General features: G+C 38.2%; 1 protein-coding gene across 2 annotated transcripts in view; it reads right to left on the bottom strand.

Moving 5' to 3' along the window:
- The window catches only part of GLRA2 (glycine receptor alpha 2), a 123,154-nt gene that overhangs the window by 90,448 nt on the left and 15,467 nt on the right, over positions 1-17,239 (bottom strand). The window contains exons 3-4 of one of the 2 annotated variants that reach the window (XM_062515121.1): positions 8,676-8,743; positions 1,636-1,859 (exon numbers count right to left, since the gene is read on the bottom strand). In XM_062515121.1, coding sequence (XP_062371105.1) covers positions 1,636-1,859; positions 8,676-8,743 — 292 coding nt within the window. Of the gene's footprint in view, positions 1-1,635; positions 1,860-8,511; positions 8,580-8,675; positions 8,744-17,239 lie in introns of both variants that reach the window. The other variant, XM_062515122.1, reaches the window with a different exon arrangement.

Raw genomic sequence — 17,239 nt, 5'->3', positions numbered from 1 at the left:
TAGAAGTATCTAGCCCAGTATCTAGAGAGTAAAGAGAAGCATTTCTAATTGCTCCTGATTTCAAGTTCCCATACTCCAGAAAGTTTTCTTCACTGTAAAGTGTGTGTAAAATTATTTGCCATGTAAGATGTGCCAGGTTACTCTGTAACTGTTGTGCCATAGAGATGAGAAGTGATGAGCTTTGCTTATTGCTCTCTTGGAATACTGCTTACTCTGCTTCAAATTAATTTGCATTTAGGTGTGGGAATTTCACCAACGTGATACAGCAGCTCAAAATATCACTTTTGCTGTATGAGCAAATGTCAGGAAAACTATCCATCTGCATTCAGAACAGTACCCAACTGCACTGTCTCCTCCTATAAAATGGTGTCTGATGTCATTGAAACAAACAGATGCGTTCATTTCTTTCTCAGGGAGGAACAGGAAATATTTGTAAATGACAGCATATTTATCACTCTACTGCTGCTGGTACCATCCTTGTATCCTATTATTTTTCTCAAACTCTTCAGGTAAAGCAATTTGAAACCCTGCTCAGTAACCCCACTTCATCTCTCCAAATATTAGTGGGCTCTTATCATGGAATTTCCACAAGAATTATGTAAGTGGATGAAGTTCCATGCTAATATTTATTTTTATTTAACATCCTAAAGAAGACAGCTGTCCCGAGCCTGGATCAATAGTAATTCCTTAATGAAAATGTAGTCAAAACCACAATACCCCATCAGAAATAACTGCCTTCTAAACTAATCTGCTTTACAGATGAACAAATTCACTAAACAATCTGTTAAACAAATACTATCGTGTTTACTTTCCACAATGCAAGAAAGGCAAAAGCCAAGAAGCATTCCCAGGAAGAAAACAAACTCCAGGAATTACTTCATTTTAAACAATTCTGAGAGCAATAATAGAGTGTTTTGCATCTTTGGCTATCCCTATTAAGTAATTAATGGCTCACAGTAATCTGAATGTCAGATGAATACTGCAGGTTGTTTGCTACTATTTATGCCTCTGGAATGCAATTTTGGTTTTCTGCTTATGTCCCATTGCATCAGGTCATATCAAATAATATTTTGTCAGTGTTTATTCATTCAGCTATATCTAGTCACATGACACGCTTCAGTGCACTAGTATTAAAAACAAATGCTTTCCATAGTTCCAGGTGGTTTTTTAAAATGTGACTAGATACATCCAATTAGCCAGTGACTTGCTTGTCAAATTTATTGCATTTCAAGCATGTTTTTACTTTAAGTGTTGAGCAGTCATTTAAATTAATATTCCCCTTTACTTTTAAACTGCAACCCATAGACTAATGAAGAAATGATTTACTCTTTGCAAGAGGAGTGATTTGTGCTAACGTTAATGGGAATTACTGAGGCGTACCATTAAAGTTCTAGACAGCCTCAAGTTTTCAACAAGACCAAGAAGTACCGCTGTGCCACTTAGAGACTATTTTACAAAATGTAAAATGTTAACAAAGAAACATAGGCAAATTTTCCTTCTACCCTGCTATTACCAAGTCTCATTTTGGTTGCACACATGGGACAATAAAAAAAAAAAAAAATCTACATTGCATCCAGAAAAACAGGGAGGGAAAGAAAAGAATGAAGAGAAAAAGAAGAAAATTAACTGGTTTACCTGATACTGTACAACACCTTTCCAGTTTTAGAAATCCTCAGCAACTTGTTGTCTGTTGTGACATCATGGAAATTTGCTCCCTTCTCATTGGCAAAGAATAAATCTGGCTTCCAAATAGAATCCAACATAGAGGGATCCAAATCCAGGGAATCATCAGGATATTCGCTGTAAGCCAGACGTGAGTCATTCCACTGCTGTCTCAAAAAAATGTTCACTCTGTAGTCCTATAGAAATGTCATGTAAAAAGGTTACTGAGCCACCAAAACTGGAATCCCACTTTAGCTTGCTTTATGTTCTTAGACTTACTGCAGTACCAGCATGACAGCAAACACTTGTGTTATCCTTTGAACATCAGAGTTCTCATTCGAAAATAAAGTTGTCAAAATGCTGCATTGAACCAAACAAACACGACCAGTACATTTTCCAAATCAAAATTCCTTCAGTTACAAGGAAAAGTATTAACTGCAATCTTCACAATTAAATGCTACTCTCAAACTTTGTGGATTGCCTGAGAGACAATTGGGAATTCAAAAAGCATTGCAATTAAATATATAAAATTTCATCAAAGATTCTTTAAAATTACCAATTTAAATAAGATTCAATTCCAGTATGGAAGTCATTTATGTCTAATGTACTCATGAATAGATTTTAATAGTTTTAATAGTTTTAATTCCACTGAAGCCAAAATTGTATGGAAGAAATTAAATCACTACTTCTTATTTACTACTTGTTTCCTTTTCCTATTTACTGTATGTTTCTGTGTATGTGCCTTCATTTACTCCTCCCTGATTGTATTCTTCTGCTTGGTGGCCTGCTAATCATAACTGGGAAAGGCAGCAATTACATAGAGGTTCATTTAGAATCAACATTAACACCTGTCAAGAACTGGTTATTAAAGGGGAGAGTGAAAAGAGCTTTCAGGTTCTAAACTCTCTGCAGGGAATGGAAAGAAGCAAATGCTTACTCTCCTTATCCCAGGTTTCCCAAGTCAGCAAATAAGAACTTAATCTCTCTGAAATGAATACTTTTAATTTGTCTGTGAACACTCTCTTATAAATACCATGTACTCTTCCTCTAAAAGAAAAATATTTAATAATATTGATTATATTCTCTGAAGGAATGCTTTATCAAAAAATCCTGCAGACGGAACAAAGCCATAACATTTAGGATTTGCTTTATGGTAGCGGTGGTACATTAAAAATGGCAACACTGTTCTTTTGACTAGGAAAATGTATGAGCTTGACTGGGTTTTAGTCCAGTAGGTGAACTGCATAGAAAAGAACTTATCACCCTTGAAATGTAGATAAATATTCTCACTGTGATCAGAGCTGCAGAAAGCAGCTTGCCCGATATGCAGACTCTGTGAGTGAGCCCCTCCGAGCTCCAATTTTTGCCCCTGTTGCTGTGTGGGGTGGTAGTGAGGTGTGCTGCTGCCCTGACAGAATATTTCTGACATCCAAACTGATACAGAGTTTGAATCCAATGGGAAGATGCTTTACAATCTCAGTAGGTGAATAATTTTCTTTCTTTGTTTTTAATTTTCATTTTGCTCTTAGGTAGATGTGATTCAAAACAGGAATGTTGACTAATAAGAGCAAGACAGACCTGAGAGAGATCTCAAAATAGCATTTATTAAAGACACTTATAAAAGCCTGTATCTGTTTTTCACAAGTCATTGTACTTTTTATGATGAGCTTGTTTCAGACATTTAAATATCAGATAACTACTTGCAGTACTGAGCTTATAAAATGTCATCACATCTTGTGAGGATACACCATCCATAATCATACTGTCCCTTATTTCTTGGTCTTAGAAACAAAGAGTGTCTTATGTTTATAATGTATCTTTAAGCTTATATTTATCTTTAAGCATATCTGTGCCTCAGAGTTTATATGGGACAGCTTTAGCTATAAATCCAGGAATGCACTGATTCTAATTCTGCAGAAAAGAAGGCAGGAGCTGATAGAATAAAATTGCTACAACTGGTTGTGAGACCACCTTTAATTCTTCATTGTAATATGATATATAATGAAGTCTGTGGAAAACAGAGGGATTTTTTTCCCCCCATGGCACAGAAATCATAGATAAGTCAGACCAGTAAATTATACAGAAATACCTAAAAAACTGCTTTGATGAACTTCAGTGGTTGGTGATTTAGATAATAAAAAACAGTCTGAAAAATCTTTATTCGTAGAAGAGATTGCATATGGTAATATATATTATACCAAAATCATAAATAGTTCCTATAAGATTACACTATATTTTTCAATATGTCCCTTCATAAATTTTCCAGTCATCACACCAGTACATTTAGAAATACTTTCCTTCTGCAAGCTTTGTTCTTAGATGCGAAACAGAATTAAAACCTTTATGTTTGATAGGCTTTGCATATATATGTGTAGGTATTTTAATGAGAAGTAAAAATGTAAATATAACATGCACATCACAAGAACAGCATTCTTTTTCCTCCTATGCTTGCTGTATAAGCAGTTGGAGGGATGTGTGTTTACACAGTCAGTCCGAACCGTGTGCAGAATTTTGAATTTACTTTTCCTGAGTTACCACTGTACTATGTTTCAAAGGAAAATTATCTTGAGAATGGTAGAACAACATGGAGTTGAGGCAGACTACAGTGTGTATTTTGCAAGGTCCTGAGGGCAGAAGTGGGTGGACTTGTAGTAATGCATTCCTACACAACCACAAGTACATCTACTCTGCAAATCCTTTCTGACAGCATCACCACTCTGAACAAGGAGTGTGGACCTGAAGATTCAATCTCAGATGCAATACCAGTGTCAGCAGTAGCTCAAGGCAACTCCGATAAACAGTTTTCCTCTGTTCTCAAACCATAAGGTCAGAGTAATACAGACATACTGAAAGAATATTAATCTGATTAGATTTAGTAGCTCTATCTGAAGATTTAGAGACTTGATCCACAGACATACTGAGTTTGTATTAGAGGAATGTAGATAGATATAATTTTCCACCAAATCTAAATCTATATTCACTGTCTAGAGCAAAGTGCAGGATGCCTTTGGTCCCAGGCCCTGCTGTGGCAGGAGGAGTGCAGGGGAGCCCCTGCCCTGTTCAGTGCTGCTTTTCTCTCTCTGAACCAGCACTTGTCTTAGGTCTGAGCTTTCCTCCCAGTTTCCCCTCCCCACAGCCCTGATTGCCCAGGAGTTGAGTTGGGAGTCTGAAACAAAGCAGCAGACTTAGCTGGCCTTCCATGAATAGGAGGGGTTAAGTCCTAAAGATAAATGCTTACTGAAAAGAAGTTGTTTGATGACCTGCTCCGAGGCCATGCAACAGGAAAAGCACTTGGCTGCCTATGGGCATCAGCATGCAGTGTGTCCCCAGTGGCTTCAGTAAGAGTCTTTTGTTTAGTTAAAAGTATAAGTGTGAATTAATCAGGACCTAATAAACTAATTTGTGATTATGGGTTGTTGGGTTTTTTTCTCTAAATGGGAGATAGTATCACACAGCCAGCCACAGCAAAGCTTTTAAAATTAAGAAATGGCATTTTTTTTCTGCTAACATCAGTACTCAAAACACAACTAGAGTTTGAATCCCTGACAGAGAACCTGCTGCATAGTGTCAGTCATTGATTATAGGGCATAACAACAATAATAATGTCCTCACAGTCAGTCATTTCTGTAATTAACAATTAGCTTGTCAATGTACAAACCACTCTTAACTTCTCCTACAGCTGATAGCTAAAATATCCTGGTCATTAGGAACACTGAACATCTGAATTCTTTGGGATGCTGCCCAGGCTGATATAGATTACTCATCTGTGATACTCAACTGCAGTCATGCTGTACAGAGAATTTTCTGCTGAATACTGCATGTGTAAATACTTCCAAAAATAGATACAGAGTTTACTCTCATAACTGCTTTATTCAGAAACATTTTTTTCTCTTTCTTTGCAAGTTAGGGCTTAAAGACAAATAAATCAAAGAAAATTTTCGCCTATGTCATCTCAACTCTGGCCTTTTTTTTTTTTTTGTACTATTTTCATTTTGGTATAATATATATGTCATTTAATAGGGAAGAAAAACATTTCTTTTGCAGGAAAACTAATCTATTGGGATACTGTCCCATATGTGCATTACAGAGCAGAAAGACAGTTACATCTGCATTTTGTTTCTCTAGATCTTTGGGAATAAAACTCATGAAGATTCTATGGAATTCATCCATCTGAATCAGCATAAAATCTTGTTTTATTTCTTAATGTAAGGTTTTAGCTTTTAGAAGAGTGTGCTGGACACTGGATTTGTGCTGCCCTTTCACATAGGGAGGAATAGTACTGTGTGTCCTAATCAAAGAACAGAAACTACTCCTCAGAACGTCACTGAGAAGCTGGTTTACTCCATTTAGTAGGTGTGGGACTGTAATCATGTGTGCTGTGTTAATTTCTCCTACTGAAAGCTTCTCTGAGCAAGTTTTCATTTTCCAGGTTTGCAATGAACTTCTGTAGATGGTCCAAGTTATATTCTGATAATGTGCCTTCAGTGTCTGCACAATGTTTCACTAAGCATTCCTCTCCTCTGAGACAGAACTGTCTCTATTGAATTTGCAGTCCAGGATTTTAAATGAATCATTTAGTTTTCTGTTAAAACCATCAAGAACACTTTATAGGGAAAAACAATTCCTAGGAATCAAATAAACTTGTTATTTATCACAAGGGACGCCAACAATTTTACCACATGATTATATCTGTTTCAGAAAGGCGAAGTAGTTAGAACAGTAATTGATGTCTGCCTCTCAGAGCAGACTCCTAAAACTAGTCACAATTGTCATTGAAGAAGTAACATTAAGAAAATCAATATCAAATAATTGAACAGCATCTTAGAGAAATCTTTTCACACTTTTAGCAGATATAATGAACAAAGCAAAATAAGAAAGCCAATAGCCTCAGTTTTCATCTACTTGAATGTTTGGCTGTTTTCAGCAAAATGTGTTAATGAACATTGGATATGTACACATTAACATATTTGATAGAAGGTAAAATGCAATGAGGGGATTTAATCAAAGCAATGAAGGAGTCTAATCAATGCAATCAGCATTAGGTCGTGCAAATATTTTCATTGAATGCCATCTTGTAAAGCTAGTGACGTGCAGGATTTTTGCTACTTAATGCTATGCTGATGTCTCTACACACTGGGATCAACAGACATGGCTGGGTAAAAATGCTACATTCACAGCTATTCTCTCAGAATGCTTAAAGCACAGGGAAACAATTAATGTTTTCCAAAAATAATGAAAATAAAGTCTGTTGATAATTATGTTACATCCAGATAAGCTCTGTAATTTTTAAATTGATTTTAGTTTTATATTTTTTTAATATTACAGATACGTGGTCTAAAGCATTAACTTATCTGTTTGTTTTCTAGCTCTGTATGTTATAGCTTGTCATTAATAGCAAAGTCTTTCCCACACTGCTAAAAAAAGCAACCTCGCCTATCAATAACTTGCCTTTTATCTCTAGAAAACATTAAATAACAGGGTTGGTTTTTAAAATAAAATTCTTTAGGAGCAGAAGATCTGTGTTCCTACATTCTTTAATCACCACTTACTAAAATGACAGCATGAATTGAATCTAAATTAATATTAAACAAAATACATAAGTCAGGCTAAAGATGTTCTCTTCATAATGCAATGCCTGCAAGGCAGCATCTATTCCATTTTATAAAACAAGCTACTTTTTTTGTTTACTTTAAGTGGGTAGAGAGTTCATTATTAATTACCAAGTTCTCAGTCCTACAGGAAGCCAAGCACCTTTATTGCCTCTGGCTTCAGCAAATCTAGAAAGACCTGGATGCTGTGTAGGAATCTCTGGAAAACAGAGCTGTGAAGCTATATTGCAATTTCTTCAAAAGTGCCATAGATATGAGCACCTAATAATTATTATGGGTTTATCACATTATTATGATAAATCTTTCAAAAATATCTCTGTGGATTAACCCACGTGTATGTAGGCTTGAATAAAAAACAGATCTTTTTTACTCACTTTTGGAAAAGATTAAAAAACTCAGCATATTTTTAAATGGAATCAGAATTTTTAAATTATTATTCTTAGCAACTATTGGAAAAAGAGACTGGTAGACTTCTAAACTAAAAAAAAAAGTTAGATGAAAATTTTAATTTTCATTTTTTGTTTGATTTTTTTATCCTATATTTTACAATTTTTAAAATTAAAATCTTACTCTTTTTTTGACTGTGTTCTTTGCATTCAGACAAAATACAAATTTCAATCGGGTGGAATCCCATCATTTCCTAGCACTAATTTAACCCCAAAATACCTAAGTCTTATACCCACATGTTCTAGTCATTTGACAAAAGTTTTGCACTTACTTCTGTCACTGATGTGGCTGCAATTCACAGAGATCTATCTCAGTTAAGCAAGACCATTTTCTGCATCAGCAGGTAATTCAGCATGTGGTATAAAACACACTCAAATATGGTGCACTTGGCAGGGAAACCCACAGCCAAGCTCCAGCTGTTCCTCTGCCTCTTCAGAGCTAACAAAACCTGAAAAAGCAGGTTTGCACACACCTAGATTTGCTGCCATCACAGTCACTACAGACTGTGGTTCAGTCCCTACGTAGGTGTGTTTAGACTTGTTAGGTAATTTAATTATATATATAATATAATATATAAAATATATTATATGCACATATTATATTTATGCTGTTACTTTATTTTATTTTATTTTATTTTATTTTATTTTATTTTATTTTATTTTATTTTTATTCATGTTTTAGTAGGTTTTTAGTAGCTTCATAACTTAGTAAATGTCCCCACATCCTGAGCATCTCTACTCTACATTACATCCCACTCCTTCACAAGATGGCTTCAATGATCAGTCCCACTCACCATTGTAGTTTCTGCTATTGAACCAAAGCTGTTGATAAATATGTTGCAGGTAACATTTACAGGAGGACCTGCAAGTTGAACAATAAATAGAAAAATTGACAGGTTGTGTTCATGACATATATTAAGTATTGTTGTTCTCTTGCCAGTGGCATCATAGCACTTACCATTGTGGTTTCTGTGACTGATCCAAAACTGTTGATAAAAATATTGCAAGTAACGTTTACTGGAGGACCTGTGGAATGCAATAAAAATGTTGCAATATACATTGAAACAAAAGTACAGATTCCCTCAGCCTCCGTACAATCTGGTACAGATGTGGCTGAAAACAAGTAGAAAGTGAGTTTTCCCAAGCAGCTCGTAAATTTTGATCAAAAGAAAAACATTATCAACACTGATTTATTTAACCTAGTTTCATTGGAAGTTTGTTACATAAACTCATAGAACTACATCCTTGCATTTAGAGATTCACAAGGGAGTTGAGTGAGGGCTTTTTTCTCATTCAGAGTACCAGCACAGAATATACTTTAGCACTGCAACCACACCTCTGTCCCTTCCTCCAGAACTAAAGTTAAAAGGTTCTCTCTCCACATTTATTCCACTCTGTAGGCAAAGGTTTGCCACTGAAATTCCCAGCATTGGAAACTTTTCACATTGACTTCAGTCCATAAGCATCTCTTCGTGCACCTGAGCCGGAAATGTCTGGCTTGCCATGACTTTAGCGACATCTGTTCTGGCTTGGACAGATAGCTTTCATTAAACAGCTATTCGTATTCTCTTCCTTCCTACCACCTTTGCTGTTATTCAGCAGTCACTGCTGTGTGGAAGAATGAATGGGGACTTAAAATTTAATTAGTTGCCTATTAGCCTCCTTGATTTTTTAGGTGTGATGAAATAAACGGGTTCTCAACAGAATCAAAATGATTAATGCTAAAGGTCTGAATTTCAGTGACACAGAAGTTGGTGCAAGCATCGAGTATTAAGTACTTTCTTCTATCTTTTGCCGTTAATATTCTTAATCACATCATATTCCTTATAAATAAAAATATGTCAGTGCAGAGAATATAAATATCCCCATTTGGTTTATAATTCAGATCTGAAATTTATTTACAAAGGATGGAAACATTATTACTTTCTATTTTGAAAAATGGTAGAATAAACTAATGAGTCCAGTGAAAACAATTGTCTAGCACTCAGGAAGTTAACAATGGGTTTTACAACAGTAATATGTTTTGAAGCTGTTAGATTCCAATGAAGTATTTGTTCAACTCAGTTTTTTACAAGAATTTTTTAAAAAACACTTCCTTTTTATCTTGCAAATACATTTTCATTTCCAATACCAAGTCAAGAACAAGCCAAATAGTCTGCTACTTTCCCTCCATATTATCATTTTTGTTCCTTTGAATTGGTGGCATATCTACTAGTTAGGCACCCTGAACAAGGTGTTTCTCTACATCCAGACATACTGAATCACTGTATCATTGAAGCTGGAAGGAACATCTGGAGATCACCCCGTCCCTATAGTGCATCTTGTGCCAGAGCAGGATCAGTTAGAGAAGGTTGCTCAGGACTGTGCCACATCAGACTTTGAATATATCCAGAGATGGACACTCCACAGCTTCTCTAGGCAACCTCTGCCAGTGTGCAGTCACCCTCACAGTGAAATGCTTCTCCTATGTTTAAGTGGAATTTCATGTGCTTCATCTTGTGTCCACTGTCTCTTGTCCTGCAGGACAAGAGCTAGGATCACTGTAGAAGAATCTGGCTACCTCGTCTTTACTTACGTAAATCTTTACTTTTACTTTACTTTTTTACATCTTTACCTCAGTTACTCATGCACATGGTTGAGATTCCCCAGAAGCATTTTCTCCAGGCTGTGGCCTCAGCAACCTCAGCCTCTTCTTGTCTGACAGATCCTCCAGTCTCTCAACTACCTTCATAACATTTTGCTGGACCCATAGAAATAAGTCCATGTCTCTCTCATACTGGGGACCCCAGAGCTGGACTCAGCATTCCAGGTGTGTCTCACCAGCTCTGAGCAGAGCAAAGGATCCTCTCCCTTAACCTGCTGGCTATGCTCTGCCCAATGCAGCCCAAGAGTCCATTGGCTGCTTTTGCTGCAGGGGCACATTGCTGGCTCGCGTTCAACTTTGTGTCCACCAGGAGCCCCTTGGCCTTTTCTGCAAATCTGCATCCCAGCTGGACATCTCCCAGATTGTTCCTTCCAAGGTGAAGGACTGCACTCCCTTTCCTGAGGACAGTGAGGTCCTGTTGGCCCATTTCTGCAGCTTTTCCTGATGCCTCTGAATATCAGGAAATTCTCTAGGTCATCAACCATTCCTCCCAGTCTTCTATCTCCTGCAAATTAGTTGAGGGTGCACCATGTCCCATCATCCAGGTAATTAATGAAGATGTTAAACAGTACTGGCCTGGTACCGTGCCTGTAGTACAGCAGTAGTGACTGGCCACCAGCTGGACTTTGTGCTGCTGATCACAACCATTTGAGCAGTGGAATTCAGTCAGTTCTCCATGCCCATTTAGTTGGTCTGTTCCAACAGTCTGTTCCATGTTGTGAGAGAGTGCCAAAAACCTTGCTAAAGTTGAGATATACACTGCTCTGCCCTGATTCATGAAGCCTTTCAAGTTGTCATAAAAGGCTATTAGCATTCCAAGGAATGATTTCCCATTCAGAAATCCATGCTGTCTACCACCACATATCTTCCTGTCCTTTTTGTCTGGAAATGTCTTCAAGAGGATTTTCTTCAGGCTTCGAGGCAAGGCTGGACAGCCTGCAACTTCTGTATTCTCCTGCTTGTCCTAGAGATAGGAGTGGCATCTTTTTTCTGACATGATTAGGAACCTCCACCCCTCGCCATGACCTTTTAAAGATAATTAAGAATGCAACCACCCAGCTTCCACAGCTAGGCTAAACACTTGTGAGTGTTTCCTATGTGAGCTCATGGACTTGTCTGTGTCCAGTTTGCCTAAGTGCTCTGTAGCCTAGTTCTTCACCACTAAGTTTTTATTGATTTGGACTTTATTCCAGGTCTCAGTGGCATGGGATTCCTGAAGACCACTCTTGACAGTAAAAGTTGTGGAGAAGAATGCTCACAGCTGTTATCTTGCAAAGGCCATTATATGTGAGCACCACCATTCCAGCTCCTGAGTGCCAGTAGAACCGAGTAAACATGCTTAACTACCTACATTAGGAAAAAATGGCTTATGTATGTTAGGAAATACATTGCTACATCACAGACTGCAGTCCAGATGTGCAGGAGTAGGTACATGCCAGAGCACTGTATTTTACAATAAAGCAAATACCTCCCTCCATTTTTGTACTTAATTATAAAGTCTTTTACTTTCCTTCTGCTGGTAGAAGTAGAACATTACAGAACTATAAGAACTCAGTAAACTCAAGTCTGTGATGATTAGATGCATCCCAGAGTCTTGAGAGAATCTGATGTAGTTGTCAAATCACTCCCCATATTTGAAAAGCTGTGGCAATAAGGTGAAGTTCTTGGTGACTGGCAAAAGGGAGGCATTGCACCCATTTTTTAAACGGGAGGAAAAGGGACCCTGGGAAGTACTGATCTGTTAGCCTGACCTCTGCTTGTGAAGATGATGGAACAGATCCTCCTAGGAGCTGTGCTAAGGCACATGGAGGACCGGGAGGGGATTTGGGACAGCCAGCATGGCTTCAGCAAGGACACGTCTTGCCTGACCAACCCCATGGCCTTCTGTGGTAGAGTCACTACATCAGTGGTCAAGGGAAGGGCTACAGATGTCATTTATCTGGACTTCTGTAGGCCTTTTATACAGTCACCCACAACATCCTGCTCTGGGAATTGAAAAGGTATGTAAAATTTGTTCAGCCTGGAAAAGAGAAGGTCCCAGGGACACTTTATTGTGACTTTTCAATACTTAAAGCAGGCCTGTAGGAAAGATGGGAATAAATCTTTTAGTGGGGCATTCTGCAGTAGGACAAGGGGTAATGGTAAACTGAAACACACTTTATCTAAATGAGATTTTTCTAATCTAATAGTTCAATTAAAATGAAAGAGCAAACTTCTGTGAAGCACAGCCAAGGTTTAAGGACACAATCTTAAAATCTTCAAAGGCAAAGGAAATTAATTTGACTTTACTGCCTAAAATCTAAAAAGAGTTGACATTACCTACAAAAAATTAAGCAAATTATACTTTATAACTAAATCCTTTTCTTTCCTCAGTTTTCCTTTTGTCGCTTCCAATGCAACAAGGTAACAGTCCAGGTGCTTTTCTGGCACATTCAAGATAATCAAGATAATTTTTGAGTCATAAGGAAAATGTTTCTCAAAAGGACTCAGGCAAGAAAAGACCAAACCAAGCCCAAACCAGGAAGCTCAAATCCACCAGAAAGTACATGTCTGGTATTCTGATAAACAGCTAAGATATTGCTTCTGTTCCCTGCAGCTGCCTTTCCCCTGCTTCCCCAGAGGGGCTGGGGCTGCTGCTGCTGCCAGTCAACAGAGCTCTCTGATACACTGCCTTCTGAAAAACCCTGACATTAGAACGTGTCACACACCTCTGTGACTTCAGGGCATTAATGCTTACAGAAAGTCCCTGGCACTCGTCTGCTCACCTTACCCACATGAAACATGAATACACAGAATATTGCCCTGAATGTGCTGCAGCACGTTGCCTCAAAACTCCTGTACCCAAGGTGTCTGTGATCTTATTGCCAACTGGCTAGAGAATGAATCTTTTCCTTAACAGCTTCCAGAGGAGGTAAACCCATCCCAATGTGCAGAACAGTCCTCATGTAAAGTGATGAGTGCTGAAAGAAATACTTTTGAGCCCCATCCAACACTTAATTCCAGCCCCTGCTAAATATTCTTCAGTATTGATAGCACATGGTCACAAATCTTGCTTCATTTGGTACATTCTTGAGAAGATTCACTTGTATTCTTCCCCTGGAGATGATCCTAACTGCAACTAATCATACCTACATTCTCAAGTTCATCCCAACTCATTTTTCTTGGTGTAGAGTTTCCAGGTCGCACATGGAAGAGTTTTGTCTTCACATTAATTCCAATGATATAGCTAAACTGTCCTTAGTGGGAAGGGAATATTATAATCATACAAGAGATTTAAAATGATACCTGTGCACTTGCCAATTTTCTATGATATGTGTATTTGTTAAGGGATTTTGTAAGGCAAACTAAAATACAGTACACATAAAGAACTGTGGATGAAGCAGAGACACGTGGAAGCAAAAATAAAAGACAATGAGGCAGAACCACCTTATGGAATGACAGCGGAAACATTGGCAAGATATTTACAGATCTGTGAGGAATCTTGTATCTTTTTCTGTATGTAATATTTTCTGGTCTACCTTCTCAATTTGACCCTTGTGCCAATGCAGATTTTTTTTTTCTCAGTATCTCAAATGGTTTATTTTGTATATATTGAGGAAAAAGATGAGCCAAACCTCCCTTCTCTCCTTACCACAGAGAGCAGGATAATGCAGACTATTGGAAAAGACTAAAATCTATCCCACCTGAGTGTGGAGATAGAGCAGGAATCAGGAACAGAACCAAGGAGTTAAGTGGGGAGGCAGGGATCCCACCAGGGACTGAGAATCCCATTGTCTGTAGGACAGGGATTTCATGTCAGAGCTCAAACAAGGGAGGTGATCAAAATGTGGATGTTGGCAGTAGAAAAACCCACATGCTGACCTGAGTACCAGTAACACACATCCTAGGACAGCAGGGGAGGATAGAGGAACTTGTTGGAGGTGGTTCTTTAAATGCTAGTTCTGGATACAGCTGGGGTTTTAAAAACCATTTCTCCCCAACCAAACTGAAGAGCCTCCAATATCCATCAGAGTCCTCATGAGACCTGAAACAGAGCTAACCCCTATGGAGGCCTCTGCTTCAGCAGCTGCAGTACTACAGGTGCCTGAATTTCCACTTCAGGAGCTTGCCAAGGCACCTCTCCATGGCCCTACAGGCACATCCCTGTAAGTCAGACAAGGATAAACTGCTGCTGGGACACCTCACCTGGCCATGGTGTTTCCCTGTCATTAGACAGGCACAAGTTGTTCACCATCCTAGCTCCTTCCCTACTCAGAGTGATGCACACAGGAGAATGACTGGAGAAGTGCTATCAAGGGCACCTCAGCCAGGCCTGTGGCCAGTGACCATGGGTATTGGGCCAGGGGGACAAAGGCCACTTTGATGCACTGAAAAAGTTTCTCTGAGACCCAGGGATCTTTCAGCTACTCCAGAAGAAGTGCACACTTCTTTCCAAGGGCCCATATAATGTGTAGTCCAAAGCGTGACAAGAAAATTCACACAATATAATGAGTGGGTTTAAGGTTATAGTAAAAGTTCAGGAGGCAGACCACAGGTAGCCTTTTTTTCCAAGCACCTAGGTAAGATTTTTTTTCTATATCAATTTGTCTTTGGGCAAAACCAATCTTTTCCTCTATTTAAACATCATCATCTCATTAGAGTCCCAACAGCTCAGTCACAGGAGGAAAAAGCAAGGCACCAGGGCAACATAGTTACCCTAAGGCTTACAAATCAAGGTGACTTTTGTTTGTTTTTTTTTGCTCGGTAGTGATGCCTTTCTTCTCTGAGGTTGTCTTTCAAGGGATTTCTGTCAAGTTCATAACCTTGACTGCCTAAGTATAATCATGCCCAGTAAACACAGAATTCCTTCTTCCTTAGAAGTGTTCAACACAATCCAGTGTGGATTATTAGGTTTATCACTTATTACTAATTTATAATAGTAATACTGACTAAATGAACAAACAAAAAAATCTCAAAACAAAAAAAAAAAAAAAACAAACACCAGAACACAAAAAAAACACACCAAAAACCACAAAACCAAAATGAAACAAAATAAAACAAACAAAAATACAAACAAAAACAACAAGAACAAACAAACAAAAAAACAACCAACAAGACCAAACCCAAAAATCTGTAAGGCCAGAGGTCTCAATAAATGCAGTAATTGTATGGTATTTTGCACTGATTCAATTTGCTGGTAAACTCACATAAAGACAAAAATATTGTTCTGCTTCATCAAGCTAAAACAAACATCCTCTGAAAGTTCATCTGTCATATATAATAACTTAGCTTGCTTAGAATGCCATTTGCCCCAGTAGGAATATGGCAATGATTTTGGGTGCTTACTGTTGCACTCAAGACTTAGAATCGTATTTTTTGTAATCAATATATATGTGTGTATATATATATATATATATATATATATATATATATATATGACCAACAGACTGAGGCTAAGAGTCACAAAAGCACTTACAGAACCAGAGGAAAAAAGCCTAAAGAAATCTTTAGATGTCTAAAATTTTCTTAGGACTCTCACTGCCATCAATATCACTCAGTCCAAGAATTACCAAGTGTCTGAGAAATACATGTGAGCAATACCATTTATGAAAATGGTATCTTTCAGACTGGGAGAGACACAACATGCCCTACTCAGCAGGTGAGATACAGAGGCAATGCTGGATGGAATCATAAAAAACATGACAGATAGCAGAAAGTACAATTTTTCCCTAGTTCCAGCTGCCTGTTTCCAGAAATGTACATGTAGGCACACATGCAAATATAGATGAACAAACAAAAAGATAACACTATTGCATCAAGATTTAAGCTGCTTCCCCTCACTTGCTTGAAAAAGCATCTAAGCTAGAATGTGGCACCTAGATGTAAAAAGGATATGTGATATTCCAGCATTGAAAATTCTTCTTCAGCAAAATACCACTGAGGCCTCCCAAGACAAATACTCCAGTGATTGTCAGGTCCAAGTGATCACACGAAGAGTCAAAGAAAGAAAATCCTCTGAAGTAAGTACTGCTAAAGCCATCTCTCTCTATATATATACATTGACACAGTTCGAGCTCAAACACTGAATAGTCAATTCCTGAAGTGGTATGTGAGTTTTCAGCTGGGGGACTATTGCTGAATGTAACTGGAGTCATGCTGGTAAAATCCTATCAATATTTGAAGGAAGAAGAATGCCTGCTAAGATGCACTTTTTTGTGCCTTAAAGCTCTTGTGAAAATTGTTGGATTGGCATGCTTCACATTTTAGTGAATGCTTTTGTCCATAGACCCCGTTCTGGCAGAGGAAGGTAAATCTCACTCTAAAGCCTCTTCAGTTCTGTATTTGGCATTACAGGATAGTCCATATGATGTGTTCATTCTTCCCTGACTCTTTCTGCTGAGGCTGATAACAGAAACATACATTACTGTCAGCTCTGGGTTACAGTGGGATATCTCCACACAGGTTATCTAATAGAAACTGAACAAGAGCAATTTTTGGGCACTCTTACATTTTGCTTCACAAACCAGGAGTTCAGACAAGAAAAGCCCGTTAAGCAGTTGACATGCTCCTGATTACCCAGCTAACCTGAGCTAGTCTACAAAGAATATATAGCCACAGCAGTCATGACAGATGGTATAAATGTGCTAGAGCTGGCTTTCATGTAGGTAGTTTGAGGGATGGTACCAATGTAGTCATTGGCAGGCTGGAATTCACTGGAGGCCATTAACCCCAGATACTGCAGCTTGTGCTGACCTCTGTATCACAGCAGTGTTGTGCAGCACATCTCTGAGGAAATCACTTGAAAGGTCACTCAGATATTTCTACACAACCCCCAGCAACACTTGTGACAGGGTGCAGCCACTCCCAGAGCTAAAATGTTCCATGTGCGAATGAAACTG

Source organism: Cinclus cinclus, chromosome 2, assembly GCF_963662255.1.
Source record: "Cinclus cinclus chromosome 2, bCinCin1.1, whole genome shotgun sequence".
In the NCBI taxonomy this organism is placed as follows: Eukaryota; Metazoa; Chordata; class Aves; order Passeriformes; family Cinclidae; genus Cinclus; species Cinclus cinclus.
This window is presented reverse-complemented; position numbering and strand designations above follow the sequence as displayed.